Raw genomic sequence first — 26,087 nt, forward strand, 5'->3', positions numbered from 1 at the left:
TATGGTACACAGAAGGTCATACTGCTGCAGGGGATCTGAGTGTAATATTGGTGGTACACAGACATACTGCTGCAGGGGATCTGAGTGTAATATTGTGGTACACAGACATACTGCTGCAGGGGTCTGAGTGTAATATTGTGGTACACAGACCATACTGCTGCAGGGGTCTGAGTGTAATATTGTGGTACACAGACATACTGCTGCAGGGGATCTGAGTGTAATATTGTGGTACACAGACATACTGCTGCAGGGGGATCTGAGTGTAATATTGTGGTACACAGACATACTGCTGCAGGGGATCTGAGTGTAATATTGTGGTACACAGACATACTGCTGCAGGGGTCTGAGTGTAATATTGTGGTACACAGACATACTGCTGCAGGGGATCTGAGTGTAATATTGTGGTACACAGTCATACTGCTGCAGGGGATCTGAGTGTAATATTGTGGTACACAGTCATACTGCTGCAGGGGTCTGAGTGTAATATTGTGGTACACAGACATACTGCTGCAGGGGATCTGAGTGTAATATTGTGGTACACAGTCATACTGCTGCAGGGGATCTGAGTGTAATATTGTGGTACACAGTCATACTGCTGCAGGGGTCTGAGTGTAATATTGTGGTACACAGTCATACTGCTGCAGGGGATCTGAGTGTAATATTGTGGTACACAGTCATACTGCTGCAGGGGATCTGAGTGTAATATTGTGGTACACAGACATACTGCTGCAGGGGATCTGAGTGTAATATTGTGGTACACAGACATACTGCTGCAGGGGTCTGAGTGTAATATTGTGGTACACAGTCATACTGCTGCAGGGGATCTGAGTGTAATATTGTGGTACACAGTCATACTGCTGCAGGGGTCTGAGTGTAATATTGTGGTACACAGACATACTGCTGCAGGGGTCTGAGTGTAATATTGTGGTACACAGTCATACTGCTGCAGGGGATCTGAGTGTAATATTGTGGTACACAGTCATACTGCTGCAGGGGTCTGAGTGTAATATTGTGGTACACAGACATACTGCTGCAGGGGTCTGAGTGTAATATTGTGGTACACAGACATACTGCTGCAGGGGATCTGAGTGTAATATTGTGGTACACAGTCATACTGCTGCAGGGGTCTGAGTGTAATATTGTGGTACACAGTCATACTGCTGCAGGGGGTCTGAGTGTAATATTGTGGTACACAGACATACTGCTGCAGGGGTCTGAGTGTAATATTGTGGTACACAGACATACTGCTGCAGGGGTCTCAGTGTAATATTGTGGTACACAGACATACTGCTGCAGGGGTCTGAGTGTAATATTGTGGTACACAGACATACTGCTGCAGGGGTCTCAGTGTAATATTGTGGTACACAGACATACTGCTGCAGGGGTCTGAGTGTAATATTGTGGTACACAGACATACTGCTGCAGGGGATCTGAGTGTAATATTGTGGTACACAGACATACTGCTGCAGGGGTCTCAGTGTAATATTGTGGTACACAGACATACTGCTGCAGGGGTCTGAGTGTAATATTGTGGTACACAGTCATACTGCTGCAGGGGTCTGAGTGTAATATTGTGGTACACAGACATACTGCTGCAGGGGATCTGAGTGTAATATTGTGGTACACAGTCATACTGCTGCAGGGGTCTGAGTGTAATATTGTGGTACACAGTCATACTGCTGCAGGGGATCTGAGTGTAATATTGTGGTACACAGTCATACTGCTGCAGGGGATCTGAGTGTAATATTGTGGTACACAGACATACTGCTGCAGGGGATCTGAGTGTAATATTGTGGTACACAGACATACTGCTGCAGGGGTCTGAGTGTAATATTGTGGTACACAGACATACTGCTGCAGGGGTCTGAGTGTAATATTGTGGTACACAGACATACTGCTGCAGGGGATCTGAGTGTAATATTGTGGTACACAGACATACTGCTGCAGGGGATCTGAGTGTAATATTGTGGTACACAGACATACTGCTGCAGGGGATCTGAGTGTAATATTGTGGTACACAGACATACTGCTGCAGGGGTCTGAGTGTAATATTGTGGTACACAGTCATACTGCTGCAGGGGATCTGAGTGTAATATTGTGGTACACAGTCATACTGCTGCAGGGGGTCTGAGTGTAATATTGTGGTACACAGTCATACTGCTGCAGGGGATCTGAGTGTAATATTGTGGTACACAGTCATACTGCTGCAGGGGTCTGAGTGTAATATTGTGGTACACAGTCATACTGCTGCAGGGGTCTGAGTGTAATATTGTGGTACACAGACATACTGCTGCAGGGGATCTGAGTGTAATATTGTGGTACACAGTCATACTGCTGCAGGGGTCTGAGTGTAATATTGTGGTACACAGTCATACTGCTGCAGGGGATCTGAGTGTAATATTGTGGTACACAGTCATACTGCTGCAGGGGATCTGAGTGTAATATTGTGGTACACAGACATACTGCTGCAGGGATCTGAGTGTAATATTGTGGTACACAGACATACTGCTGCAGGGGTCTGAGTGTAATATTGTGGTACACAGTCATACTGCTGCAGGGGATCTGAGTGTAATATTGTGGTACACAGTCATACTGCTGCAGGGGTCTGAGTGTAATATTGTGGTACACAGTCATACTGCTGCAGGGGGTCTGAGTGTAATATTGTGGTACACAGTCATACTGCTGCAGGGGTCTGAGTGTAATATTGTGGTACACAGTCATACTGCTGCAGGGGATCTGAGTGTAATATTGTGGTACACAGTCATACTGCTGCAGGGGATCTGAGTGTAATATTGTGGTACACAGACATACTGCTGCAGGGATCTGAGTGTAATATTGTGGTACACAGACATACAGCTGCAGGGGTCTGAGTGTAATATTGTGGTACACAGACATACTGCTGCAGGGGTCTGAGTGTAATATTGTGGTACACAGACATACTGCTGCAGGGGATTTGAGTGTAATATTGTGGTACACAGACATACTGCTGCAGGGGATCTGAGTGTAATATTGTGGTACACAGACATACTGCTGCAGGGGATCTGAGTGTAATATTGTGGTACACAGACATACTGCTGCAGGGGTCTGAGTGTAATATTGTGGTACACAGTCATACTGCTGCAGGGGATCTGAGTGTAATATTGTGGTACACAGTCATACTGCTGCAGGGGATCTGAGTGTAATATTGTGGTACACAGTCATACTGCTGCAGGGGGTCTGAGTGTAATATTGTGGTACACAGTCATACTGCTGCAGGGGTCTGAGTGTAATATTGTGGTACACAGACATACTGCTGCAGGGGATCTGAGTGTAATATTGTGGTACACAGTCATACTGCTGCAGGGGTCTGAGTGTAATATTGTGGTACACAGTCATACTGCTGCAGGGGATCTGAGTGTAATATTGTGGTACACAGTCATACTGCTGCAGGGGATCTGAGTGTAATATTGTGGTACACAGACATACTGCTGCAGGGATCTGAGTGTAATATTGTGGTACACAGACATACAGCTGCAGGGGTCTGAGTGTAATATTGTGGTACACAGTCATACTGCTGCAGGGGATCTGAGTGTAATATTGTGGTACACAGTCATACTGCTGCAGGGGGTCTGAGTGTAATATTGTGGTACACAGACATACTGCTGCAGGGGTCTGAGTGTAATATTGTGGTACACAGTCATACTGCTGCAGGGGATCTGAGTGTAATATTGTGGTACACAGTCATACTGCTGCAGAGGTCTGAGTGTAATATTGTGGTACACAGTCATACTGCTGCAGGGGTCTGAGTGTAATATTGTGGTACACAGACATACTGCTGCAGGGGATCTGAGTGTAATATTGTGGTACACAGTCATACTGCTGCAGGGGTCTGAGTGTAATATTGTGGTACACAGTCATACTGCTGCAGGGGGTCTGAGTGTAATATTGTGGTACACAGACATACTGCTGCAGGGGTCTGAGTGTAATATTGTGGTACACAGACATACTGCTGCAGGGGTCTCAGTGTAATATTGTGGTACACAGACATACTGCTGCAGGGGTCTGAGTGTAATATTGTGGTACACAGACATACTGCTGCAGGGGTCTCAGTGTAATATTGTGGTACACAGACATACTGCTGCAGGGGTCTGAGTGTAATATTGTGGTACACAGACATACTGCTGCAGGGGATCTGAGTGTAATATTGTGGTACACAGACATACTGCTGCAGGGGTCTCAGTGTAATATTGTGGTACACAGACATACTGCTGCAGGGGTCTGAGTGTAATATTGTGGTACACAGTCATACTGCTGCAGGGGTCTGAGTGTAATATTGTGGTACACAGACATACTGCTGCAGGGGATCTGAGTGTAATATTGTGGTACACAGTCATACTGCTGCAGGGGTCTGAGTGTAATATTGTGGTACACAGTCATACTGCTGCAGGGGATCTGAGTGTAATATTGTGGTACACAGTCATACTGCTGCAGGGGATCTGAGTGTAATATTGTGGTACACAGACATACTGCTGCAGGGATCTGAGTGTAATATTGTGGTACACAGACATACAGCTGCAGGGGTCTGAGTGTAATATTGTGGTACACAGACATACTGCTGCAGGTGTCTGAGTGTAATATTGTGGTACACAGACATACTGCTGCAGGGGATCTGAGTGTAATATTGTGGTACACAGACATACTGCTGCAGGGGATCTGAGTGTAATATTGTGGTACACAGACATACTGCTGCAGGGGATCTGAGTGTAATATTGTGGTACACAGACATACTGCTGCAGGGGTCTGAGTGTAATATTGTGGTACACAGTCATACTGCTGCAGGGGATCTGAGTGTAATATTGTGGTACACAGTCATACTGCTGCAGGGGGTCTGAGTGTAATATTGTGGTACACAGTCATACTGCTGCAGGGGATCTGAGTGTAATATTGTGGTACACAGTCATACTGCTGCAGGGGGTCTGAGTGTAATATTGTGGTACACAGTCATACTGCTGCAGGGGTCTGAGTGTAATATTGTGGTACACAGACATACTGCTGCAGGGGATCTGAGTGTAATATTGTGGTACACAGTCATACTGCTGCAGGGGTCTGAGTGTAATATTGTGGTACACAGTCATACTGCTGCAGGGGATCTGAGTGTAATATTGTGGTACACAGTCATACTGCTGCAGGGGATCTGAGTGTAATATTGTGGTACACAGACATACTGCTGCAGGGATCTGAGTGTAATATTGTGGTACACAGACATACAGCTGCAGGGGTCTGAGTGTAATATTGTGGTACACAGTCATACTGCTGCAGGGGATCTGAGTGTAATATTGTGGTACACAGTCATACTGCTGCAGGGGTCTGAGTGTAATATTGTGGTACACAGTCATACTGCTGCAGGGGGTCTGAGTGTAATATTGTGGTACACAGTCATACTGCTGCAGGGGTCTGAGTGTAATATTGTGGTACACAGTCATACTGCTGCAGGGGATCTGAGTGTAATATTGTGGTACACAGTCATACTGCTGCAGGGGATCTGAGTGTAATATTGTGGTACACAGACATACTGCTGCAGGGATCTGAGTGTAATATTGTGGTACACAGACATACAGCTGCAGGGGTCTGAGTGTAATATTGTGGTACACAGACATACTGCTGCAGGGGTCTGAGTGTAATATTGTGGTACACAGACATACTGCTGCAGGGGATCTGAGTGTAATATTGTGGTACACAGACATACTGCTGCAGGGGATCTGAGTGTAATATTGTGGTACACAGACATACTGCTGCAGGGGATCTGAGTGTAATATTGTGGTACACAGACATACTGCTGCAGGGGTCTGAGTGTAATATTGTGGTACACAGTCATACTGCTGCAGGGGATCTGAGTGTAATATTGTGGTACACAGTCATACTGCTGCAGGGGATCTGAGTGTAATATTGTGGTACACAGTCATACTGCTGCAGGGGGTCTGAGTGTAATATTGTGGTACACAGTCATACTGCTGCAGGGGTCTGAGTGTAATATTGTGGTACACAGACATACTGCTGCAGGGGATCTGAGTGTAATATTGTGGTACACAGTCATACTGCTGCAGGGGTCTGAGTGTAATATTGTGGTACACAGTCATACTGCTGCAGGGGATCTGAGTGTAATATTGTGGTACACAGTCATACTGCTGCAGGGGATCTGAGTGTAATATTGTGGTACACAGACATACTGCTGCAGGGATCTGAGTGTAATATTGTGGTACACAGACATACAGCTGCAGGGGTCTGAGTGTAATATTGTGGTACACAGTCATACTGCTGCAGGGGATCTGAGTGTAATATTGTGGTACACAGTCATACTGCTGCAGGGGGTCTGAGTGTAATATTGTGGTACACAGACATACTGCTGCAGGGGTCTGAGTGTAATATTGTGGTACACAGTCATACTGCTGCAGGGGATCTGAGTGTAATATTGTGGTACACAGTCATACTGCTGCAGGGGTCTGAGTGTAATATTGTGGTACACAGTCATACTGCTGCAGGGGGTCTGAGTGTAATATTGTGGTACACAGTCATACTGCTGCAGGGGTCTGAGTGTAATATTGTGGTACACAGACATACTGCTGCAGGGGTCTGAGTGTAATATTGTGGTACACAGACATACTGCTGCAGGGGTCTGAGTGTAATATTGTGGTACACAGACATACTGCTGCAGGGGATCTGAGTGTAATATTGTGGTACACAGACATACTGCTGCAGGGGTCTCAGTGTAATATTGTGGTACACAGACATACTGCTGCAGGGGTCTGAGTGTAATATTGTGGTACACAGTCATACTGCTGCAGGGGATCTGAGTGTAATATTGTGGTACACAGTCATACTGCTGCAGGGGTCTGAGTGTAATATTGTGGTACACAGACATACTGCTGCAGGGGATCTGAGTGTAATATTGTGGTACACAGTCATACTGCTGCAGGGGTCTGAGTGTAATATTGTGGTACACAGTCATACTGCTGCAGGGGATCTGAGTGTAATATTGTGGTACACAGTCATACTGCTGCAGGGGATCTGAGTGTAATATTGTGGTACACAGACATACTGCTGCAGGGATCTGAGTGTAATATTGTGGTACACAGACATACTGCTGCAGGGGTCTGAGTGTAATATTGTGGTACACAGTCATACTGCTGCAGGGGTCTGAGTGTAATATTGTGGTACACAGTCATACTGCTGCAGGGGATCTGAGTGTAATATTGTGGTACACAGTCATACTGCTGCAGAGGTCTGAGTGTAATATTGTGGTACACAGACATACTGCTGCAGGGATCTGAGTGTAATATTGTGGTACACAGTCATACTGCTGCAGAGGTCTGAGTGTAATATTGTGGTACACAGTCATACTGCTGCAGGGGATCTGTGTGTAATATTGTGGTACACAGTCATACTGCTGCAGGGGATCTGTGTGTAATATTGTGGTACACAGTCATACTGCTGCAGGGATCTGAGTGTAATATTGTGGTACACAGACATACTGCTGCAGGGGTCTGAGTGTAATATTGTGGTACACAGTCATACTGCTTCAGGGGTCTGAGTGTAATATTGTGGTACACAGTCATACTGCTGCAGGGGATCTGAGTGTAATATTGTGGTACACAGTCATACTGCTGCAGGGATCTGAGTGTAATATTGTGGTACACAGACATACTGCTGCAGGGATCTGAGTGTAATATTGTGGTACACAGTCATACTGCTGCAGGGGATCTGAGTGTAATATTGTGGTACACAGTCATACTGCTGCAGGGGTCTGAGTGTAATATTGTGGTACACATTCATACTGCTGCAGGGGTCTGAGTGTAATATTGTGGTACACAGTCATACTGCTGCAGGGGATCTGAGTGTAATATTGTGGTACACAGACATACTGCTGCAGGGGTCTGAGTGTAATATTGTGGTACACAGTCATACTGCTGCAGGGGATCTGTGTGTAATATTGTGGTACACAGACATACTGCTGCAGGGGTCTGAGTGTAATATTGTGGTACACAGTCATACTGCTGCAGGCATCTGAGTGTAATATTGTGGTACACAGTCATACTGCTGCAGGGGATCTGAGTGTAATATTGTGGTACACAGACATACTGCTGCAGGGATCTGAGTGTAATATTGTGGTACACAGACATACTGTACTGCTGCAGGGATCTGAGTGTAAAATTGGGATACACAGTCATACTGCTGCAGGGGATCTAAGTGCAATTATTAGAGTCAGGAAGGAATTTATTTTGGAAAATGTCACTGGGGTTTGTGTTTGCCTTCATCTGGATCAATATACTGTAAGTACATATATAGGATAAAGTATCTGTTTACATTTAGCATGTATTGAACTTAATGGATGGATGTCTGTCTTAACCTCATCTACTATGTAACTGTATATCTGGGCAGGTTGCTTTGTGTACATCAGCTTGTGCTTTGTGTACATCAGCTTGTGCTTTGTGTACATCAGCTTGTGCTTTGTGTACATCAGCTTGTGCTTTGTGTACATCAGCTTGTGCTTTGTGTACATCAGCTTGTGCTTTGTGTACATCAGCTTGTGCTTTGTGTACATCAGCTTGTGCTTTGTGTACATCAGCTTGTGCTTTGTGTACATCAGCTTGTGCTTTGTGTACATCAGCTTGTGCTTTGTGTTCATCAGCTTGTGCTTAGTGTACATCAGCTTGTGCTTTGTGTACATCAGCTTGTGCTGTGTGTACATCAGCTTGTGCTTTGTGTACATCAGCTTGTGCTTAGTGTACATCAGCTTGTGCTTTGTGTACATCAGCTTGTGCTTTGTGGACTGTCAATAGTTAAACTCAGGGAGACACTAAATGCACGCTCATTATAATGTGTTATATCAGATGATGCACCTTTAGTCAAAACCTCGGCCAAGCGCCAAGCAATCCGCATCACGTGTATACACGGGTTTCTTTCATTTGATGCAGCCGCACGCAGAAATGGCGCAGTGCTTCACAAGAAACCTTTCTGGCCTTAGTACTTAGAGGCCATTCATTAGCCTGCAATAGTGCCAGGCAGGGCCCTATCGCAGAGTAATGGGTAACCCCTTAGTTCCCAGCGCGTTTCACTCCTTTACAGCTCACTAACGTAACGTGGCTTTTACCTCCCTCTCACTCGCACATTATATACGAGCGCTCGCTCCTATGTTAAAAGAACACAATGAGGGGTGATGGCTTGGTAGTTATCCCCAGATTTCGTGACTGAGCCTTAATTGTTTATTTCCCTAGTTATAATAGCATGCAAGATAGTCACAATCATGGCTCCAATGGCTGGAAGGAGTTTGCAGGAAGAATTACTGTGTTTTTTCCTGGGTAAAGAATTTATTCTGTGTATTTCATTATTTCAGTGATTGGTTTTAGGTTCTGAAATAAATATAAAATAGCTCAATATCTGGGTTAAATCCCCAAAAATGGAAAATGATGTACCTCTCTAAGTTTAATCAAATACATTTTAGTTGTTTTATTTTCCTTTCTGTACAAAAAAATAATTTTTAAAAAATAGAGGGGGGGGGGGGTTTAACCGAACCACTGTACATTAAATACAAATATTACTTGTGAACTTGTGAACACATTCACGTCTCAGACAGGTCTGCAACCCTTTCTTTCCCATTATCTTTTAGAAGATATTGACTCCACTGTAGCCAGGGATTCTGGGAAATGGCATGCAAATGAGCACACACTGCATTATTAAACTCTAAGAAAGCCACATTTGCCGCTATGCTGGTTGTAATGAAACAGAGGAAGTAGGGAGTACAATTACTGTTAGCAGTATAATTTATAAGTAGTTTTTAGATTAAGTGGTTAGCTTTCAAAAGCAGTAATAAATAAAATAATAAATACTGACGGAAAAGGACACTGCATAATGAAGCCATTGGTAAATAGTACAATTCACTGCGGTGGTGACAATATGTTTACTTATATATTGAATTATACTGAATACTATAGGAACAACTCTATAGAACAGCAAATATATAAATGACCTTATTTTCAGCCATAAATGCTGGATGTTGCTGTCCTGCCTTAATTGCGTTTATCTTTACCTATAAGGCAGACATTTCGCTTAGTAGCTTAGATCTTTGTTATATGCAAGGCGGGCCAGGAAATGTATTAGTACTGTTAAGTTTTACCCCCGGAAGGGAAACCAGAGACCTGTAAAGAAGAAGGCAGATGGGTGAAGGGTAGTGTAGTGTAGGAAAGTTACAGTATCTCCTGTGAGAATGCAGCACAGACACGGGGTGAAGAAACAAATGCATTCTACTCAGAGGAAGAGAGACAAAGGGTACACCTGGCCTTGGTATGGGACGCTACCTGTGGGGTTTACACCTGGCCTTGGTATGGGACGCTACCTGTGGGGTTTACACCTGGCCTTGGTATGGGACGCTACCTGTGGGGTTTACACCTGGCCTTGGTATGGGACGCTACCTGTGGGGTTTACACCTGGCCTTGGTATGGGACGCTACCTGTGGGGTTTACACCTGGTCCTTGGTATGGGACGCTACCTGTGGGGTTTACACCTGGTCCTTGGTATGGGACGCTACCTGTGGGGTTTCAGCGTGTATTTTCCTACGTTGCTTTATAGATATCCAAACGATATCTGCAGACTACTGTACATTCCAATTAACTCCGAACACATGGGAGAATGGGGGCGAATCTTTGGGACTCTGGGATTGCGTGTTCTCAAATGCTCGTCAAAGGTAAGTGAAAAATGAATGACATTTACACCCGGTTAAGTGCATCTCTGTCAGGCGTGGGCCGTTATTTGAGTGACTAAGGTATCATTTGCTCAGCCCATGACGGTTCTGTGTATCTATTAATAACAAGCTGCACTACGGAATACCGCCCTGCAGTATAATAACCATATCCAAGGCTGGCCAGGTGTAACTCCCTGCCTTGGAGTGGCACTCCCACCGGGGTCGGGGGAATCCCCACGCCTGGCCAGGTGTAACTCCCTGCCTTGGAGTGGCACCCCCACCGGGGTCGGGGGAATCCCCACGACTGGCCAGGTGTAACTACCTGCCTTGGAGTGGCACCCCCACCGAGGTCGGGGGAATCCCCACGCCTGGCCAGGTGTAACTCCCTGCCTTGGAGTGGCTCTCCCACCGAGGTCAGGGGCATCCCCACGACTGGCCAGGTGTAACTCCCTACCTTGGAGTGGCTCTCCCACCGAGGTCGGGGGAATCCCCACGCCTGGCCAGGTGTAACTCCCTGCCTTGGAGTGGCTCTCCCACCGAGGTCAGGGGAATCCCCACGACTGGCCAGGTGTAACTCCCTGCCTTGGAGTGGCACCCCCACCGAGGTCGGGGGAATCCCCACCACAGGCCAGGTGTAACTCCCTGCCTTGGAGTGGGATCAGGGGAATCCCCACGCCTGGCCAGGTGTAACTCCCTGCCCTGAAGTGGGATCAGGGGAATCCCCACGCCTGGCCAGGTGTAACTCTCTGCCCTGGAGTGGGATCAGGGGAATCCCCACGCCTGGCCAGGTGACGGTGCTCCTGGTAATCTGAGCTGAATTCCGCACAGGAGAATGAAAGTGGAGGGTGGAAGGTTGGTCCTGAGTGACCTTACGGCAAGTTGGCATTTCTGTGGATCTGAGGCATTAAGAATACACACTCACGCCCGGCTGCTGCTGCTGCAGCTGATGTGCTGGTAGGAGAGGAAAGAGCATTGGATAAGGATACGTGACTAGGACTAGAAATATTGGTTACATCCTGGTTCTGGCTGGTGGTAGAGGACTGGCGCCTCAGTGCCCCCTGAAAGGAAGCGCCGCTCTTGAATGTATTCACTACTTCAATCTGCAACGGAGGAAAGAATGAGACAGGTTTGTTCAGGGAAAAGACTCAACACAACGAGTGGCAACAAAACCAAACCAACAAGGACGCACAGACACACAGACGCACAAAAAGACAAAACGGCAATGTGACAATTACACAACACAAACATTTCTTGCAATGGACATGTGTCCCATTGCTGCCCGCGGGCGCCGTGACACATTGCTTCACCAGCCACGTGGCCCAACGCAGTTGGTGAAAAGAAAAAAAATACATAAGGGGGAAAGTAATATATTATTTCCAGCACAAAATCTGACAGTTATTATATTTTCTAAGGAAACGCGTTGGAATACTAGTGACGGTGTTGCTCTTGAATAGATCCGATTGTTTGATTTTAGGTTGAGTTACTGTTACCCCCTCGCATGATCTTGCTTATGGCTTATGGGTAGGACTCCAGGGGCGGCCAATTCCAGTCCTCAAGGGCTACAACAGGTCAAGTTTTAAGGATATCCCTGCATCAGCACAGGGGGCTCAATCAGTATCTCAGTCGTTGACTGAGCCACTGATAGAGCCAGCTGTGCTGAAGCAGGGATATCCTGAAAATCAGACCTGTTGGTGGCCCTTGAGGACTGGAGTTGGCCACTCCTTGACTTATTCACTTCTTTTTTTTTTAACTCGTGAACCATACAAGTATTTCCGAGTTTCCTTTATCAGTTTACGCATCTTAGTGCAATGTACTTGTGGTTCTAGTATCCCTGACTTTCAATGCTTATTATATTTCATAAGGTGTCTTACAGAGGTATTGTGGTGGAGGGCAGTGGGGATTGAGGAAGTAGTCAGCAATAACCAAATGGGAAGGGCAAAGGATTATCAGGAAATAACAGTCTCATTAGTTCTTGGGGCAGAAGAAAGGAGGCGATAATGTGTATTCCGTGTATAAATAAGCAGCGATCTGTAAGAGTTTCCCAATTCTTAGTCAAAATTGACAGTGTAATTTTGCAGCCGATGAGAAAATTGTGTTTTTCCATTGAGGATTACATATTAATAGTGTTATCCATGCGCCAGAGTTTCTCATTGTTCTTGGATTGATGGAGTTCACGGCCAGACACCAAAATTAAGGAACATGGTAAATAGTTTGCAAAAGTTTTGCTTTTCTACAGCGTTAGGTCATTCTCCGCGTGTGTGTGTGTGTGCGTGTGTGCGTATGTGTGTGTGTGTGCGTCTATCATCTCTCTGCAGATCTGTGTTCAGGAAAAATGTGCCTAATAAGACTGAGAGGACTGTGGAGACGGTCACCGGAAAGTTTCTCCAAAGTTGCGAGGATTTATTTCCCCTCGTCGTACCTGTGTCTGGATTCTGTTGAGTCCTCGGAACCAGAGAATCTGTCCACGCCGCAGTTCCCTTTCTGCGTGGTCTATTTCTTCCGTGTCCTCATTCATCTCTTCCTCTGTGTTCTCCTCCTTCCGAGTGAGCTGACCAGCTGACCTTAGGAATTTCAACCTGCTAGTTGGCACGCTGGCGATCACCTATAAAAGGCCGTCCGCAAAACACAAACCGGTTGTACTTACTTAATCATCGGAGATGTGGGGGGGATTGTGTACAGTACTATGTTTCCACGGGCCAAATGCCTTGACCTTTAAACCTACTGTATGTCAAAATTCCATTCTAGAAGATGAGAAGAATCTACATATTATAAACATGTATACATGCAGCTTATAGGTGATCATTCTTAATAAAAAAAGAAGAGGACAGACCTATCTCAGATGCTGCTATATCTGGTTTATGTACAATTGTAAGACAACATTCTTCCCCTGATCTTGGCCACCATGCTGGTAGGATGAATAAATATCCTCCCAACAATAAAAAGGACAGATATATCACAGAATAGGCTTCAGACAGTGATGATTGTCCTCTCGCCAGCTTCCACTAATGTGACTGACACAGCGGAGAAATCCCAGGCCCCGGGGAACATTGGATCAGCCTGACCAGCCAGGACTAACCCCCTGCTATCATAGCCAGTAGCGAGCGGCCACCACATTCAATTGCCTTGATTTCCAAATATACTTATTCATGCCAATGTGGAGACTACATGGCCTGTTGTGTAACTTGCCTCCTGGCAGTTCTACTACTGGGAAACGTTGCTTCTGTTCTGGGAAGTGGATCACCCATTGCACTTAACGTTTAGCTCAACAATATGGACAAACTAGTTTATTAATGGGATGTTGCCACCATATCTGCTTCCAGCTGTGGGACTTTCAGATTGGATTTTATTACCTGGCGGTGTCGTAGCTAACGATACATTTCCAATGAGTACAGTGACAGTGCACTGCGGGGGGTCAGTGGACACGGTGTCTACTCTGGAGGGCTGAAGGAGCGGCTCAGTGAGTAAAGACACTGAGTCTGTAAACCATAACCCTGAATATGAAGCAGGGGAACAGGGTTCAATTCCTGGTGTCAGATGCTTGTGACCTTGGGCAAGTCACTTTATCTCCCTGTGCCTCAGGCACCAAAATATAGATTGTAAGCTCCTCTGGGCAGGGACGTTGTCTGTAACATCCCTATGTGCTGCGTACCGCGCGCTGTACTGTAATTGCGACGCGCTTTGTGTCCCGTTGGGAGAAAAGCGCTATATGAAATAAAGTACTTATTACTTTAGAGAGAAAATATATTGAACTTTGGAAAGCCAGTGCTTTGGGAAAACCAGACTTCACAAGTATAAAGAGTACTGTTGGCTCTTTATAAATATATATATAGGAGAGTCCTGATTATCCGACCTTCTATTTTATCCGTCACACCCCACCTTCTCGCTTACCGGCGGCAGAAGAAGAGGAGGACTGCAGACCACAGGAGCGGCACCGGAGGAAGACAGCTGGCGGCCGGAGTAGAGGACCGTGTCAGAAGAGGAATGGACTTAAGACAGCGGGCAGCAGCAGGCAGGAGAAGACCATCAGACCCAGTGTGCATAGCAGGGCAGCATAGGAGAACGGCCGGGGAGGAGCGCGCGGTAACACCGGAAGTTGACCGGTATCTGACTTCCGGTATTACGGAGCTGTCCTAACTCCTTTCATCCGCTGACATGGTCCTCTTCTCTGGCCGCCAGCTGTCTTCCTCTGGTGCTGCTCCTGTGGTCTGCAATCCTCATCTTCTTCTGCCGTCAGTGAGCGAGAGTCAGTTATCTGCCATGGTATCAGTACCGTTTAGGTCAGATAACCGAGACTCTACTGTGTATATGTATATATATATATATGCTAAGAGAAAGAACGGACCCCGCATCCACAAGACAAATAGAGGTAACTAAATACCGACTGCAATGAATACTTAATAGTAAGTCAGTGGTGCTACAAGGGCCAAATAATATGTAAGGAGAGAAGAAAGGAGCCCAAAATAATAGCACTCTAGTATACCAATTGAATATACAAATACACAATTTATTTATTTAACTATCACAGAACAAAAAATATAAAAGAAAGCATAGAATATTTAAAATCAGGCATAGATCCCCTGTACGTAAAACATAGCAATCATCCTCTAACATGCAAATCTGAATTGACACAACGTCTCAGATGAAGGAGTGTGTACCCTTGAGTGTATCAAACAAAGGGAGGCTTAGTACTGCAGATAAGGGCTGAGATATGGAGGAAATAGCTCTAACCAAGTAATCAAATCATAACATCAAATGCTCAATCTAAGGGAGTCATATACAGTAATCCCTAGAAGGTAAAACACAGCTGTGCAATAATCAGAGCAATGGGTGAGAAACTTGGAAAGGCGCACTCCAAAAACTATATACCCTAAATCACATATCACCTAAGCATCAAAAACACGCAGTGTCATAGAGGAAGCAAGGAGCAATGGCTCAAAACATAATTACGTGACCCTAAGAGGGGACAGACCAGGGGATCCTGTCTACAGCACCCACTCCTACGCGTTTCAGTGAAATGCCTTCAACTGGGAGCTGTGCCTTCAACTGGGATGACTCCCGTGAATTGTGTAGTGGGTGGTCTGATTTGATTACTTGGTTAGAGCTATTTCCTCCATATCTCAGCCCTTATCTGCAGTACTAAGCCTCCCTTTGTTTGATACACTCAAGGTACACACTCCTTCATCTGATACGTTGTGTCCATTCAGATTTGCATGTTAGAGGATGATTGCTATGTTTTACGTACATGGGATCTATGCCTGAATTTAAATATTCTATGCTTTCTTTTATATTTTTTATTCTGTGATAGTTAAATAAATAAATTGTGTATTTGTATATTCAATTGGTATACTAGAGTGCTATTATTTTGGGCTCCTTTCTTCTCTCCATACATACATACATACATATACATACATACATATACATACATATACATATACATACATATACATATACATACATACATATACATACATATACATATATACATACATATACATATATACATACATATACATATATACATACATACATATACATATATACATACATACACACACACACACACACACACACACACACACACATACATACATACATACATAATCTACATGTTGTAAACTCTCTCTCTCCACCCCCCTTCTTTCTCTCTAAGAATTCCTGATAAGAAGCAAGGAGATTGCCATCAATAGAACTACAGCTGGTATCTCCCATGCACATCTTTTCCACTCTCTTCTCAGGAATACTGTTTTTCTCATTTATTTCCTTCTCATCCCCCAAGTCTTAAACACAGTTGCAGATAGGGATTTCCTATCAGTATGAGTAATGACACCTACCTGACCCCAAACCAGTTCCCCAAGGCCTATGAATATACACCACATCCACTGGTCAAGTTGTAGGGGAGAACAGCTAAATGGCTTTCCTCCGAACTGCACAATCACTATCTGTAGAGGAGAAAAGGCAGGAGATAAATCATTTCAAGAACCTTTCTTAAGAACAAACACAATTTACTACGTAAACTAAGAAGAGACCACTTGGAAATGCATTCACACTGTTGGAGCAATTTGAAGCTATGGCTCTGAATGCCGATAACGCTCTCTGGAGCTCGGTTGGCATGGAATGGATGTCCTCTTCATGAATCGAAATGTCTTTGTCACTGTGAACAAACAGAAATCGGGTGGCATTGAGACGCTTATCCTTTCCGGTCGGGTGTTACCTGGATAACGAATGTGCCCAGCACAATGGTGCAGAAAATCGGGTTTCGGAATATGCCATCAAACACATTGCGCTCGCCGTGAATCTTGCGGGCGTTGATCTCATTGAAGAGCTGCATCATGACGAAAGTGTTGAAGATGATGGTATAGTGCTCAGAAGGAGGGGAATGAAGGGGTGCATTTCTTCCACTGTCAATCTTAAACATCTTTTCCCCTGAAAACAGTTAACCACGAACAGAGTTAAGTTGGGGGAGGAAGGGTTTGTCCAGTAAAAAATGTTTTTTTTCAATCGAATTTGTTTTAAATTTAGTTATACAGCTGCAGCGGCCGTTATTCAAACAATTCACGGCGCCGATTTCGTGTGCGCTGCTGTTCCCCACGCAGCATGAACGCTGCCAATCGCCCCAGGCTCCCGCGTTTATCGCGATTGCTTTGTTGAATTTCATGGATTCTGTTTCTCGGTGTGCAATGAAATGAATGAATTACAATGAGTACAGTACGGTGCTACTGGGCCAATTTCAGGTGTTTAAAAACCGGAACTCTAAAATGTCATTTTCTGCACTCGCCGCACTCGCGTCTTAAGGCGGGAAGGTTGGAAGACATCCTGCGTCATGACATCGGTATTCCGATGAACACAACGCGTGAAGTGTTTGAATAACGGCCGCTGCAGCTGTAAGTATCATTTTTAAATAAATCAGTTCTGTAGTATTAGATAATACCTACTACATTAAAAAAAAAAAAATCTCTTAATGCCACTTTTAATGAGTTTTAATATACTGAGCATCCTGTGATTTCTATAGCAGGTTTTGGCACAGCTCGCCAGCAGTGCGAGATCTGTGTAACACTTTCCTGTTTGTGATCATTTGTTGCCAATATTCCCAGCAGTTTGAGCTGCAAACTGTAACAATAGATAATGTTACCTTAGTAATATAAGAATACATTGTAGCTGCTGAGTTGCACTGACTGGAGGATTGATTGAAACAGAAAGGCGGCCATTTAATGATCCCTGGGTAGCAGGATCTTTGCTGATCGATCACGAGAGAACCAAATCGATCAACAGTTAGGTAAATAGTTTTCAATAAAGGTAATCAAATGCTGCATATATTAAAACATTTTTTTTCTAAAATGCCACTTGAATTGCCTCCTTAATAGTCTTACCAACAAAGAGCAATGTAAATATAAGTGTGAGCTGGTAGACCGCATGTCCCAGAATATTTTTCGTCATGGTCTGTGAAATGAGTGGCTTGTTCCTTCCATAGGGCTTCCGTAGGAGCAGAGATTCTGTAGGGGGCTCCGTTGCCAGAGCCAGAGAGGCAAACGTATCCATGATAAGGTTAACCCATAGCATCTGTACAGCTTTCAAGGGAGAGTCCTTGTAAAAGAAGAGAGAACATTTACTATGATTAACTTTGTACTGACAAGAAATGCTTGTTCGGATTGTCAATATCACCAACGAATACACATGGACACACCCACACCAATTGTTAGTCAGATAAGGCTTTATTGTACTTAGCTTTGGTTACATGCAGCTTACAGCAGTCAGGATACCACACACAGTTAACCAGGGGAACCCCTTCATCTCCTGAGATGCCTGGTAGTTAGAGTTGTTTATCTGCGATCACGTATTCCCAGGCATAAAAGGATTCAGCATCAATTCTATCCAGGGTGAAGTCCAATTTCCCTATTCCCAGGACAAAGCTGATATACCCTTATCTCAGGGGGAAAAAAGGGGGGGGGGGGCTAACAACACTTTCACTGGAACTTTAACTATTTGAGTACCAGTAAGCATTCTTACAATAACAGTAAGCATTTACTAAGAAACTAACGTTAACCCCTTACATGCCTAGGCCATCAGAAACAAGACAAACTCCATTCTCCCTACAGACATGAAAGAAGCAGTCTGGCTCATTAAAAAACATAATTAACTCTAGTTTCAGCTCACTCCACTTTCGCTCCGGGTTAGGACTCCTTGTGCTAACGCACAGTGAAGTCATCGCACTCCTTTCTAAGGAGACCATCTCAAGACTAAAATAGGGCATCTTCTTCACAAATATCATCCCATCCCTGAGACACAGCTTATAATAAAACTAAAATAAGATCAAATATAATATAGATATATATCTATATCTTGCTTGAGGGAGTTGGCTGATTGAAAATCTGGTACAGTATCTGCATGATAAAGAGGGAAGAGCCTTCTAAGATCAAACACCCAACTAATGGTAGTGAGGTGGTTATGGGGTTAACTGAAGGTGATTGACATCTTTAAAAAAGTATTTGTCTGCCCATAAGGCTGCAATCAGAGGTAAGTTCATCTCTATTGCATCCCATAGGAAAAAGGTTAAATTAAAATTGGTCAAAGATTTAACAGACAAAATTATCAAACTTGAGCAACTACATAAAACTAAACCATCAAAGAAAATCTATAAAGCATTGACCACAGCCAGAACTGAATTAAAACAGGTCCAACTAGAGGACGTAGAAAAAGCCCTCAAATGGACCAACCAACAATATTATGACAAAGGCAACAAGGCCGATAGACTCTTGGCTAGCAAACTGAGAGGGATACAGAACAGATCTCAAATAACAGCGATCAAAAATAGGTCTGGTGAGATACAATATAACGACAAAAAAATAGCAGAAGAATTCACTACATTTTATACCAAATGATATAACCTAAGAACTCAAAATGGATACTCTGAACCAACAGCATCGGAATCAATAGCAAAGTATCTAGACAGCTGCCACCTACCCACATTAACAGAGGAGGAAAACGCAATACTTAATGCTGAGATATCAAAAGAGGAACTGGCAGAGGCTGTGAGAGAATACACAAAAACACGTCACTCACCAAACGGACAACAACATAAGCTGCCCGGTGCATGGGGGAGAGGGGGTAGCACAGAACACACAGACAGATAATCACAAGGATCACATAAAGCCCCCAATAGTTGCACTCAAGATAGATGACACTATAGATAGTAGTGTCAACTCAATGGAAGCCAAAAATTTGCAAAAACCCTCAGTGGGGTCAGCCGCAAAAGGTCACACTCAAAAATAAAAATAATAAAGTTTTATTAAATAATTGAAATTAAAACCCGCCGAAACACAATAAAAATGCATAAATAAAATGCATAGAATAAAATCCCCGTGTGATAGAGGTGAGAAAATAGACAGTATATACATATGTTAAAGCCTAAATCGCATAAACAGATTGTACTAGAGCTGTTCGCTAATAAACAGTCTCACACAAGCTATGTGTGGGGCTGTAAGAACAAAAACCATGCAAAGTGTATGGCAGCAGAATATGGCTTGTCACTACCAATAGACACAGTATAAATCATGTAGTAGGTAAGTATACGACCTGATATCATGTGTGGTACATATGCCCGTGAACAGCTACAGCCCTGAGAAGTCACCGGAGCTGATCTCGCCTCCAAACACCAACACGTGATCGTCAACGTGATGACGTCACGCTTACCCCGACGTACGTTTTGCGCGTCACAGCGTGCTTTCTCAAGGGGGAGGAGTGAATCGGAATAACCAGCATAACCTAATATACCCTCCCAGATGAGGGAGGGCCGGACAAAAATGCTTGACATGATAGTATATAGCAATGGCAAAGTAGGGATACACATTACCCTAGAATAACTTCGCAAACAAATAAACAAACAAGGGAATCAGGAGGGGGGATGGAGGGGGGTGAAAGAGGGGAGGGGGGGGGGGAAGGAAGGGCAAAGGAGGGAGGAGGATGGACGCAAAATAAACTAAAAGTTGCATAATGTAATAGTGTCACATGTAATAAATGAATGAGTAAATCAGTAGAGTACACAATAAACCATCCACAGGTGTGCCAAAGGCATACAAGGGCAAAAAATGACAAAAACAGAGAGAAGCCAATAAAATGAAAATGAAAATAGAGGGTGTAGGAATGGACTAACCTGACGGATCCGCCTATAGAGTTAAAACGGAACCTACTAAGCTGAAATTAAATAGTAGGTCCTATATACCGGTATCCCTCTACCCAAAATCAAAGAAAAGAAGAAAAGATAAATCCTTCATTCAATCCATGCGGTGAAAGTGTGTTTAACTTATAAATCCACCTGCATTCGCATTGTCGTAATTTAGTATCCAAGTTGCCCTTGCGTGGGCCCCAGGGTATATGCGCTATGCCCATGAAACGTAAATTAGAAGCATCTCCCTGGTGTATGTCATTTATATGCCTAGCCACCAGCGTGTCAAGTTTATTCCGAACTGACCCTAGATGCTCCAAAATGTGTACATTGAAGGCTCTGTGGGTTTCCCCAACGTATTGTTTACCACAAGAACATTGAATCAAATACACCACCCCAGTAGTGAGACAGTTAATAAAGTCTTTTGTGGTGTTGATGGTATGTGATATGGGGTCGGTGAACGTTTTGCCGACTTTAATTGAAGGACAAGCCTTACAACGTCCACAGGTGTATGTACCACAGGGTTTATTACCAAGCCATGTACGTGTAGGTTTTGTTTGGAAGTGGCTTTTTACTAGACGATCACGAAGATTACGTGCTCTACGGCTAACCATATTCAGTGCTTTCTGTAGTATTTTGGATAGATCATCATCTTGAAGTAAGATATGCCAGTGTTTAGTTAGAATCTGGCGGATGGATTGCCGCTGACTACAAAAGGTGCCAATAAAGCGTGTGTATCCCTACTTTGCCATTGCTATACACTATCATGTCAAGCATTTTTGTCCGGCCCTCCCTCATCTGGGAGGGTATATTAGGTTACGCTGGTTATTCCAATTCACTCTTCCCCCTTGAGAAAGCACGCAGACGCGCAAAACGTACGTCGGGATAAGCGTGACGTGATCACGTTGACAATCACGTGTTGGTGTTTGGAGGCGAGATCAGCTCCGGTGACTTCCCAGGGCTGTAGCTGTTCACGAGCATATGTACCACACATGATATCAGGTCGTATACTTACCTATTACATGATTTATACTGTGTCTATTGGTAGTGACAAGCCATATTCTGCTGCCATACACTTTGCATGGATTTGCTCTTACAGCCCCACACATAGCTTGTGTGAGACTGTTTATTAGCGAACAGCTCTAGTACAATCTGTTTATGCGATTTAGGCTTTAACATATGTATATACTGCCTATTTTCTCACCTCTGACACACAGGGATTTTATTCTATGCATTTTATTTATGCATTTTTATTGTGTTTCAGCGGGTTTTAATTTCAATTGTTTAATAAAACTTTAATATTTTTATTTTTGAGTGTGACCTTTTGCGGCTGACCCCACTGAGGGATTTTGCTATTTTTTGGCTTCCATTAAGTTGACACTACTATCTATAGTGTCATCTATCTTGAGTGCAACTATTGGGGGCTTTATGTGATTCTTGTGATTATCTATCTGTGTGTTAGAGGCTGTAAAAGTGCTGAAGGTGTCTAAGTCCCCTGGCCCTGATGGGTTCACCAATGTTTACTATAAGAGATTCTTACCAATACTATCCACGCATCTACTAAAAAAAATTAACTTTTTCATGGAAGGGAACCCAATCCCAACATCAATGTCCCTAGCCAACTTAGCAATTATACATAAAGATGGAAGAGACCCGATGCAATGTGGAAGCTATCGTCCAATCTCCCTTCTAAACAATGACCTCAAATTATATAGTAAAATTCTAGCAAATAGGCTGAATCCTATACTACCCAGATTAATTAATATAGACCAAGTTGGGATTGTCGCGGGCAGACAAGCCTCAGACAACACCCGCAAAATCATTAATATAGTTGACCATGTGCATCTCACAGGAACCAAATCAATACTATTAAGTCTGGATGCAGAGAAGGCGTTCGATAGGATTGATTGGCTATTTTTAGATAACACCTTACGAAAATTTGGCTTCAAGGACACATATCTAGAGGGTGTCCGTAGGCTTTACCAAGACCCATCGGCTATGGTAAAACTCCCAGGGGGCAGTCTACAATGATTCAATATTAAAAACGGCACAAGACAAGGATGCCCCCTATCCCCCCTTCTCTTTGCACTGACTATAGAACCCCTAGCATCCAAAATACGAGAAAATGCTGACATCCAGGGCATAGAAATTGGGAATAAAAAGTATAAAATATCTCTGTTTGCCGATGATATAATCTTGACTTTGTCCAATCCCCAGATTTCCCTTCCCAACCTTCAAAAGGAATTACTGGACTTTGGTAAAATATCAGGATATAAAATCAACAACAGACCTCACAATACCCATTGATCCGCTGACCTACTTGCTGGCCAGGCCAATGGAGAACATTGACCGTCCAGTAAGAAAATGAATCTCCATTCTTACGGAGGCTAGGTGGCAGTGGCCTCGTGGAAGAAAGTATCACCCCCCTCCAAGCAAACAGCGAAAAAATGGATCAATGAAGTAATGCTAATGGAAAAACTGTCAGCCTTCCTGAAAAGAACCACAGCGACTTTTTATAAAGTCTGGGAACCATGGCTGATTCTACCAACAAGGTAACAACCTTAACGCTTAGAAGAGAAGGCGACTCAGGCATTTGAGAGGAAAGATGCGATGCTGGTTCCTGGTGACCGGGTTGAGTACTACAGGACCAGGAGAATTGGATTGGAATGAAATAGGATCAGCTGATGTTAGAAAGGTGTTAATCTTTCACAGGAAACATACAAGGAAAACATTCACTTCAGTGAATACATTTTTGTAAGTAAGCAAATTACAACAATAAGGAGGGGAATGATTTGCACACGTGGGACTGCATCTTTTTTGCATTGTATTGAACATATTTTGATTTAGATCAGGGGTGGGATACTTCTGTCCTCAAGGACCACCAACAGGTCAGGGTTTAAGGATATCCCTGCTTCAGCACAGGTGTCTCAATCGGTCCCAGCTTCAGCACAGGGGAAGAAGGAACAAACCTATAGCACAAGGGAAAGAAGAAAAACACCGCTGACAAAGCTTGGCGAAACACGTAGGGTGGAGGACTTTGCCATTGAGTCTGGGATCCAAAATCTGACTCCGTTTTTGCTGAACTCTCGCGAGATGAGATCAGCTTCCACGTGACACGGAAGTATTCAGAGAGGCCGGCAACCGGGCGCAAGAGGCGCAGGACGCTGAGAAGACCGGAGCAGGATGGATTCCAGATTACAGTGCAACAACTGTGGGATTTGACTCTTTGCGCAATACCTTCTGCTACATTGTGAGTGCGATGTGCATACTTGTTATGCCTTTAAAGTTTATTATCATGCTGTAGGCTACACTATGGTACTTCTGCCTTGATGTTTCCCCATGTCTCTACCTTTGAAGCCCAGCAGCTACCATATCCAGTTCTCTCTTCCTAATACTGGCCAAAGAACCCCCAGAAGTGACACCTGATCTCTCTTTTGCCTTAAAGAAGTATTTTCCTGTACGTGTGGGCTATTTTAGCAGGATTTTCTCCTAACCATTACAGATTCCCCTGTGGTTTTGCTTTTTCTTCTTTCCCTTGCGCTGTAGGTTGTTCCTTTGGATGTTTGCCTGGTTTCTCTCTGGGTGAGAGATGCCAACCAAGCTGCAGGGAAAGTATAGCTGTTGGTTCGAGTGCAGTGTTATTTGTTTGTTGCACAGATCTGTTTCTTCCAACCGACTTCAGCACAGGTGGCTCAATCAGTGCTGAGATGTCCTGAAAACCTGCCCTGTTAGAGGGGTCTTGAGGACTAGAGTTGAGCACCACAGATCTACAGTGATCCATTTGCTTAGTGACCACTAGATTGAGGCGATTGAGAGAGCTGGCTATATCTGGGCACGATCATTCCGGTAGCTAAATCCTGGCCATCCAGGACATGTATTTGGGCACTTAGTAATTATTTGTTTGTGACCATGTATTAGGCAATTGTGGAGTAAACCTGGGATGTTTTCCCCATGCACCTGTGTATCAATGCAATTGATTGCCCAGTTTGCACCTTGGGGGGAGTCAGTAGGAGGAGGAGTTAGGGGGGGGAGTTACATGGGGCACAGATTATAATGAGATGTATCACATTCTGCGTCTCTGTCCCAGCATGCACCTTGGGGAGAGTCAGTAGGAGGAGTTGGGGGGAGTTACATGGTGCACAGATTATACTGAGATATATCACATCGTGCCCCAGCTGGCACCTTGGGGAGAGTCAGTAGGAGGAGTTGGGGGGAGTTACATGGTGCACAGATTATAATAAGATGTATCACATTCTGCGTCTCTGCCCCAGCTTGCACCTTGGGCAGAGTCAGTAGGAGGAGTTGGGGGGAGTTACATGGTGCACAGATTATAATGAGATGTATCACATTCTGCGTCTCTGCCCCAGCTTGCACCTTGGGTAGAGTCAGTAGGAGGAGTTAGGGGAAGTTACATGGTGCACAGATTATAATGAGATGTATCACATTCTGCGTCTCTGTCCCAGCTTGCACCTTGGGGAGAGTCAGTAGGAGGAGTTGGGGGAAGTTACATGGTGCACAGATTATAATGAGATGTATCACATTCTGCGTCTCTGTCCCAGCTTGCACCTTGGGGAGAGTCAGTAGGAGGAGTTGGGAGGGAGTTACATGGTGCACAGATTATAATGAGATGTATCACATTCTGCGTCTCTGCCGCAGCTTGCACCTTGGGGAGAGTCAGTAGGAGGAGTTGGGAGGGAGTTACATGGTGCACAGATTATAATGAGATGGATCACATTCTGCGTCTCTGCCCCAGCTTGCACCTTGGGGAGAGTCAGTAGGAGGAGTTGGGGGAAGTTACATGGTGCACAGATTATAACGAGATGTGTTAGGCCAGGTCCCTGCTGGCTACTGCGGCGCCCGCTGTGGCAGACGCTACAGGGACAAGATCCGCTCCAAAATGGGTCCGGACCCGCTGCGAGGGGGGGGCGCCGTGCTGCGCCGAGAGAAACTCCTGCTCTCAAGAAATTTGAGAGCAGGAGTCGCGATGGAGCGGTAGGCCACGCCCCATTGCGGTTCAGCCAATGAGGGCAAACCTGCCGGGTGATGTCACAGCTGCGCCCCCGTCATTTCCCACCGTCTTTCCCCCTGCTGCTCTCTGCAGACCGGGGGACGCGTCGCATGCAGCACAGGCAGTGGGGCCGCAGCCTTACATTCTGCGTCTCTGCCCCAGCATGCACCTTGGTTAGAGTCAGTAGGAGGAGTTAGGGGGGGAGT

The 26,087-nt window shown here is 44.7% G+C and overlaps 1 protein-coding gene across 14 annotated transcripts in view; it reads right to left on the reverse strand.

Annotated features, from left to right (window-relative positions):
- Window positions 1-26,087, reverse strand: part of ATP2B2 (ATPase plasma membrane Ca2+ transporting 2) — a 389,572-nt gene that overhangs the window by 37,990 nt on the left and 325,495 nt on the right. For 9 of the 14 annotated variants that reach the window (XM_075573778.1, XM_075573776.1, XM_075573774.1 and 6 more), the window contains 5 exons: window positions 18,082-18,295; window positions 16,926-17,137; window positions 16,546-16,653; window positions 13,134-13,316; window positions 11,728-11,814 (listed from right to left, as the gene is read on the reverse strand). In XM_075573778.1, coding sequence (XP_075429893.1) covers window positions 11,728-11,814; window positions 13,134-13,316; window positions 16,546-16,653; window positions 16,926-17,137; window positions 18,082-18,295 — 804 coding nt within the window. Of the gene's footprint in view, window positions 1-11,636; window positions 11,815-13,133; window positions 13,317-16,545; window positions 16,654-16,925; window positions 17,138-18,081; window positions 18,296-26,087 lie in introns of all 14 variants that reach the window. The other 5 variants (XM_075573786.1, XM_075573783.1, XM_075573784.1 and 2 more) reach the window with 2 other exon arrangements.

This window comes from Ascaphus truei, chromosome 17 (assembly GCF_040206685.1).
Source record: "Ascaphus truei isolate aAscTru1 chromosome 17, aAscTru1.hap1, whole genome shotgun sequence".
Taxonomy (NCBI): domain Eukaryota; kingdom Metazoa; phylum Chordata; class Amphibia; order Anura; family Ascaphidae; genus Ascaphus; species Ascaphus truei.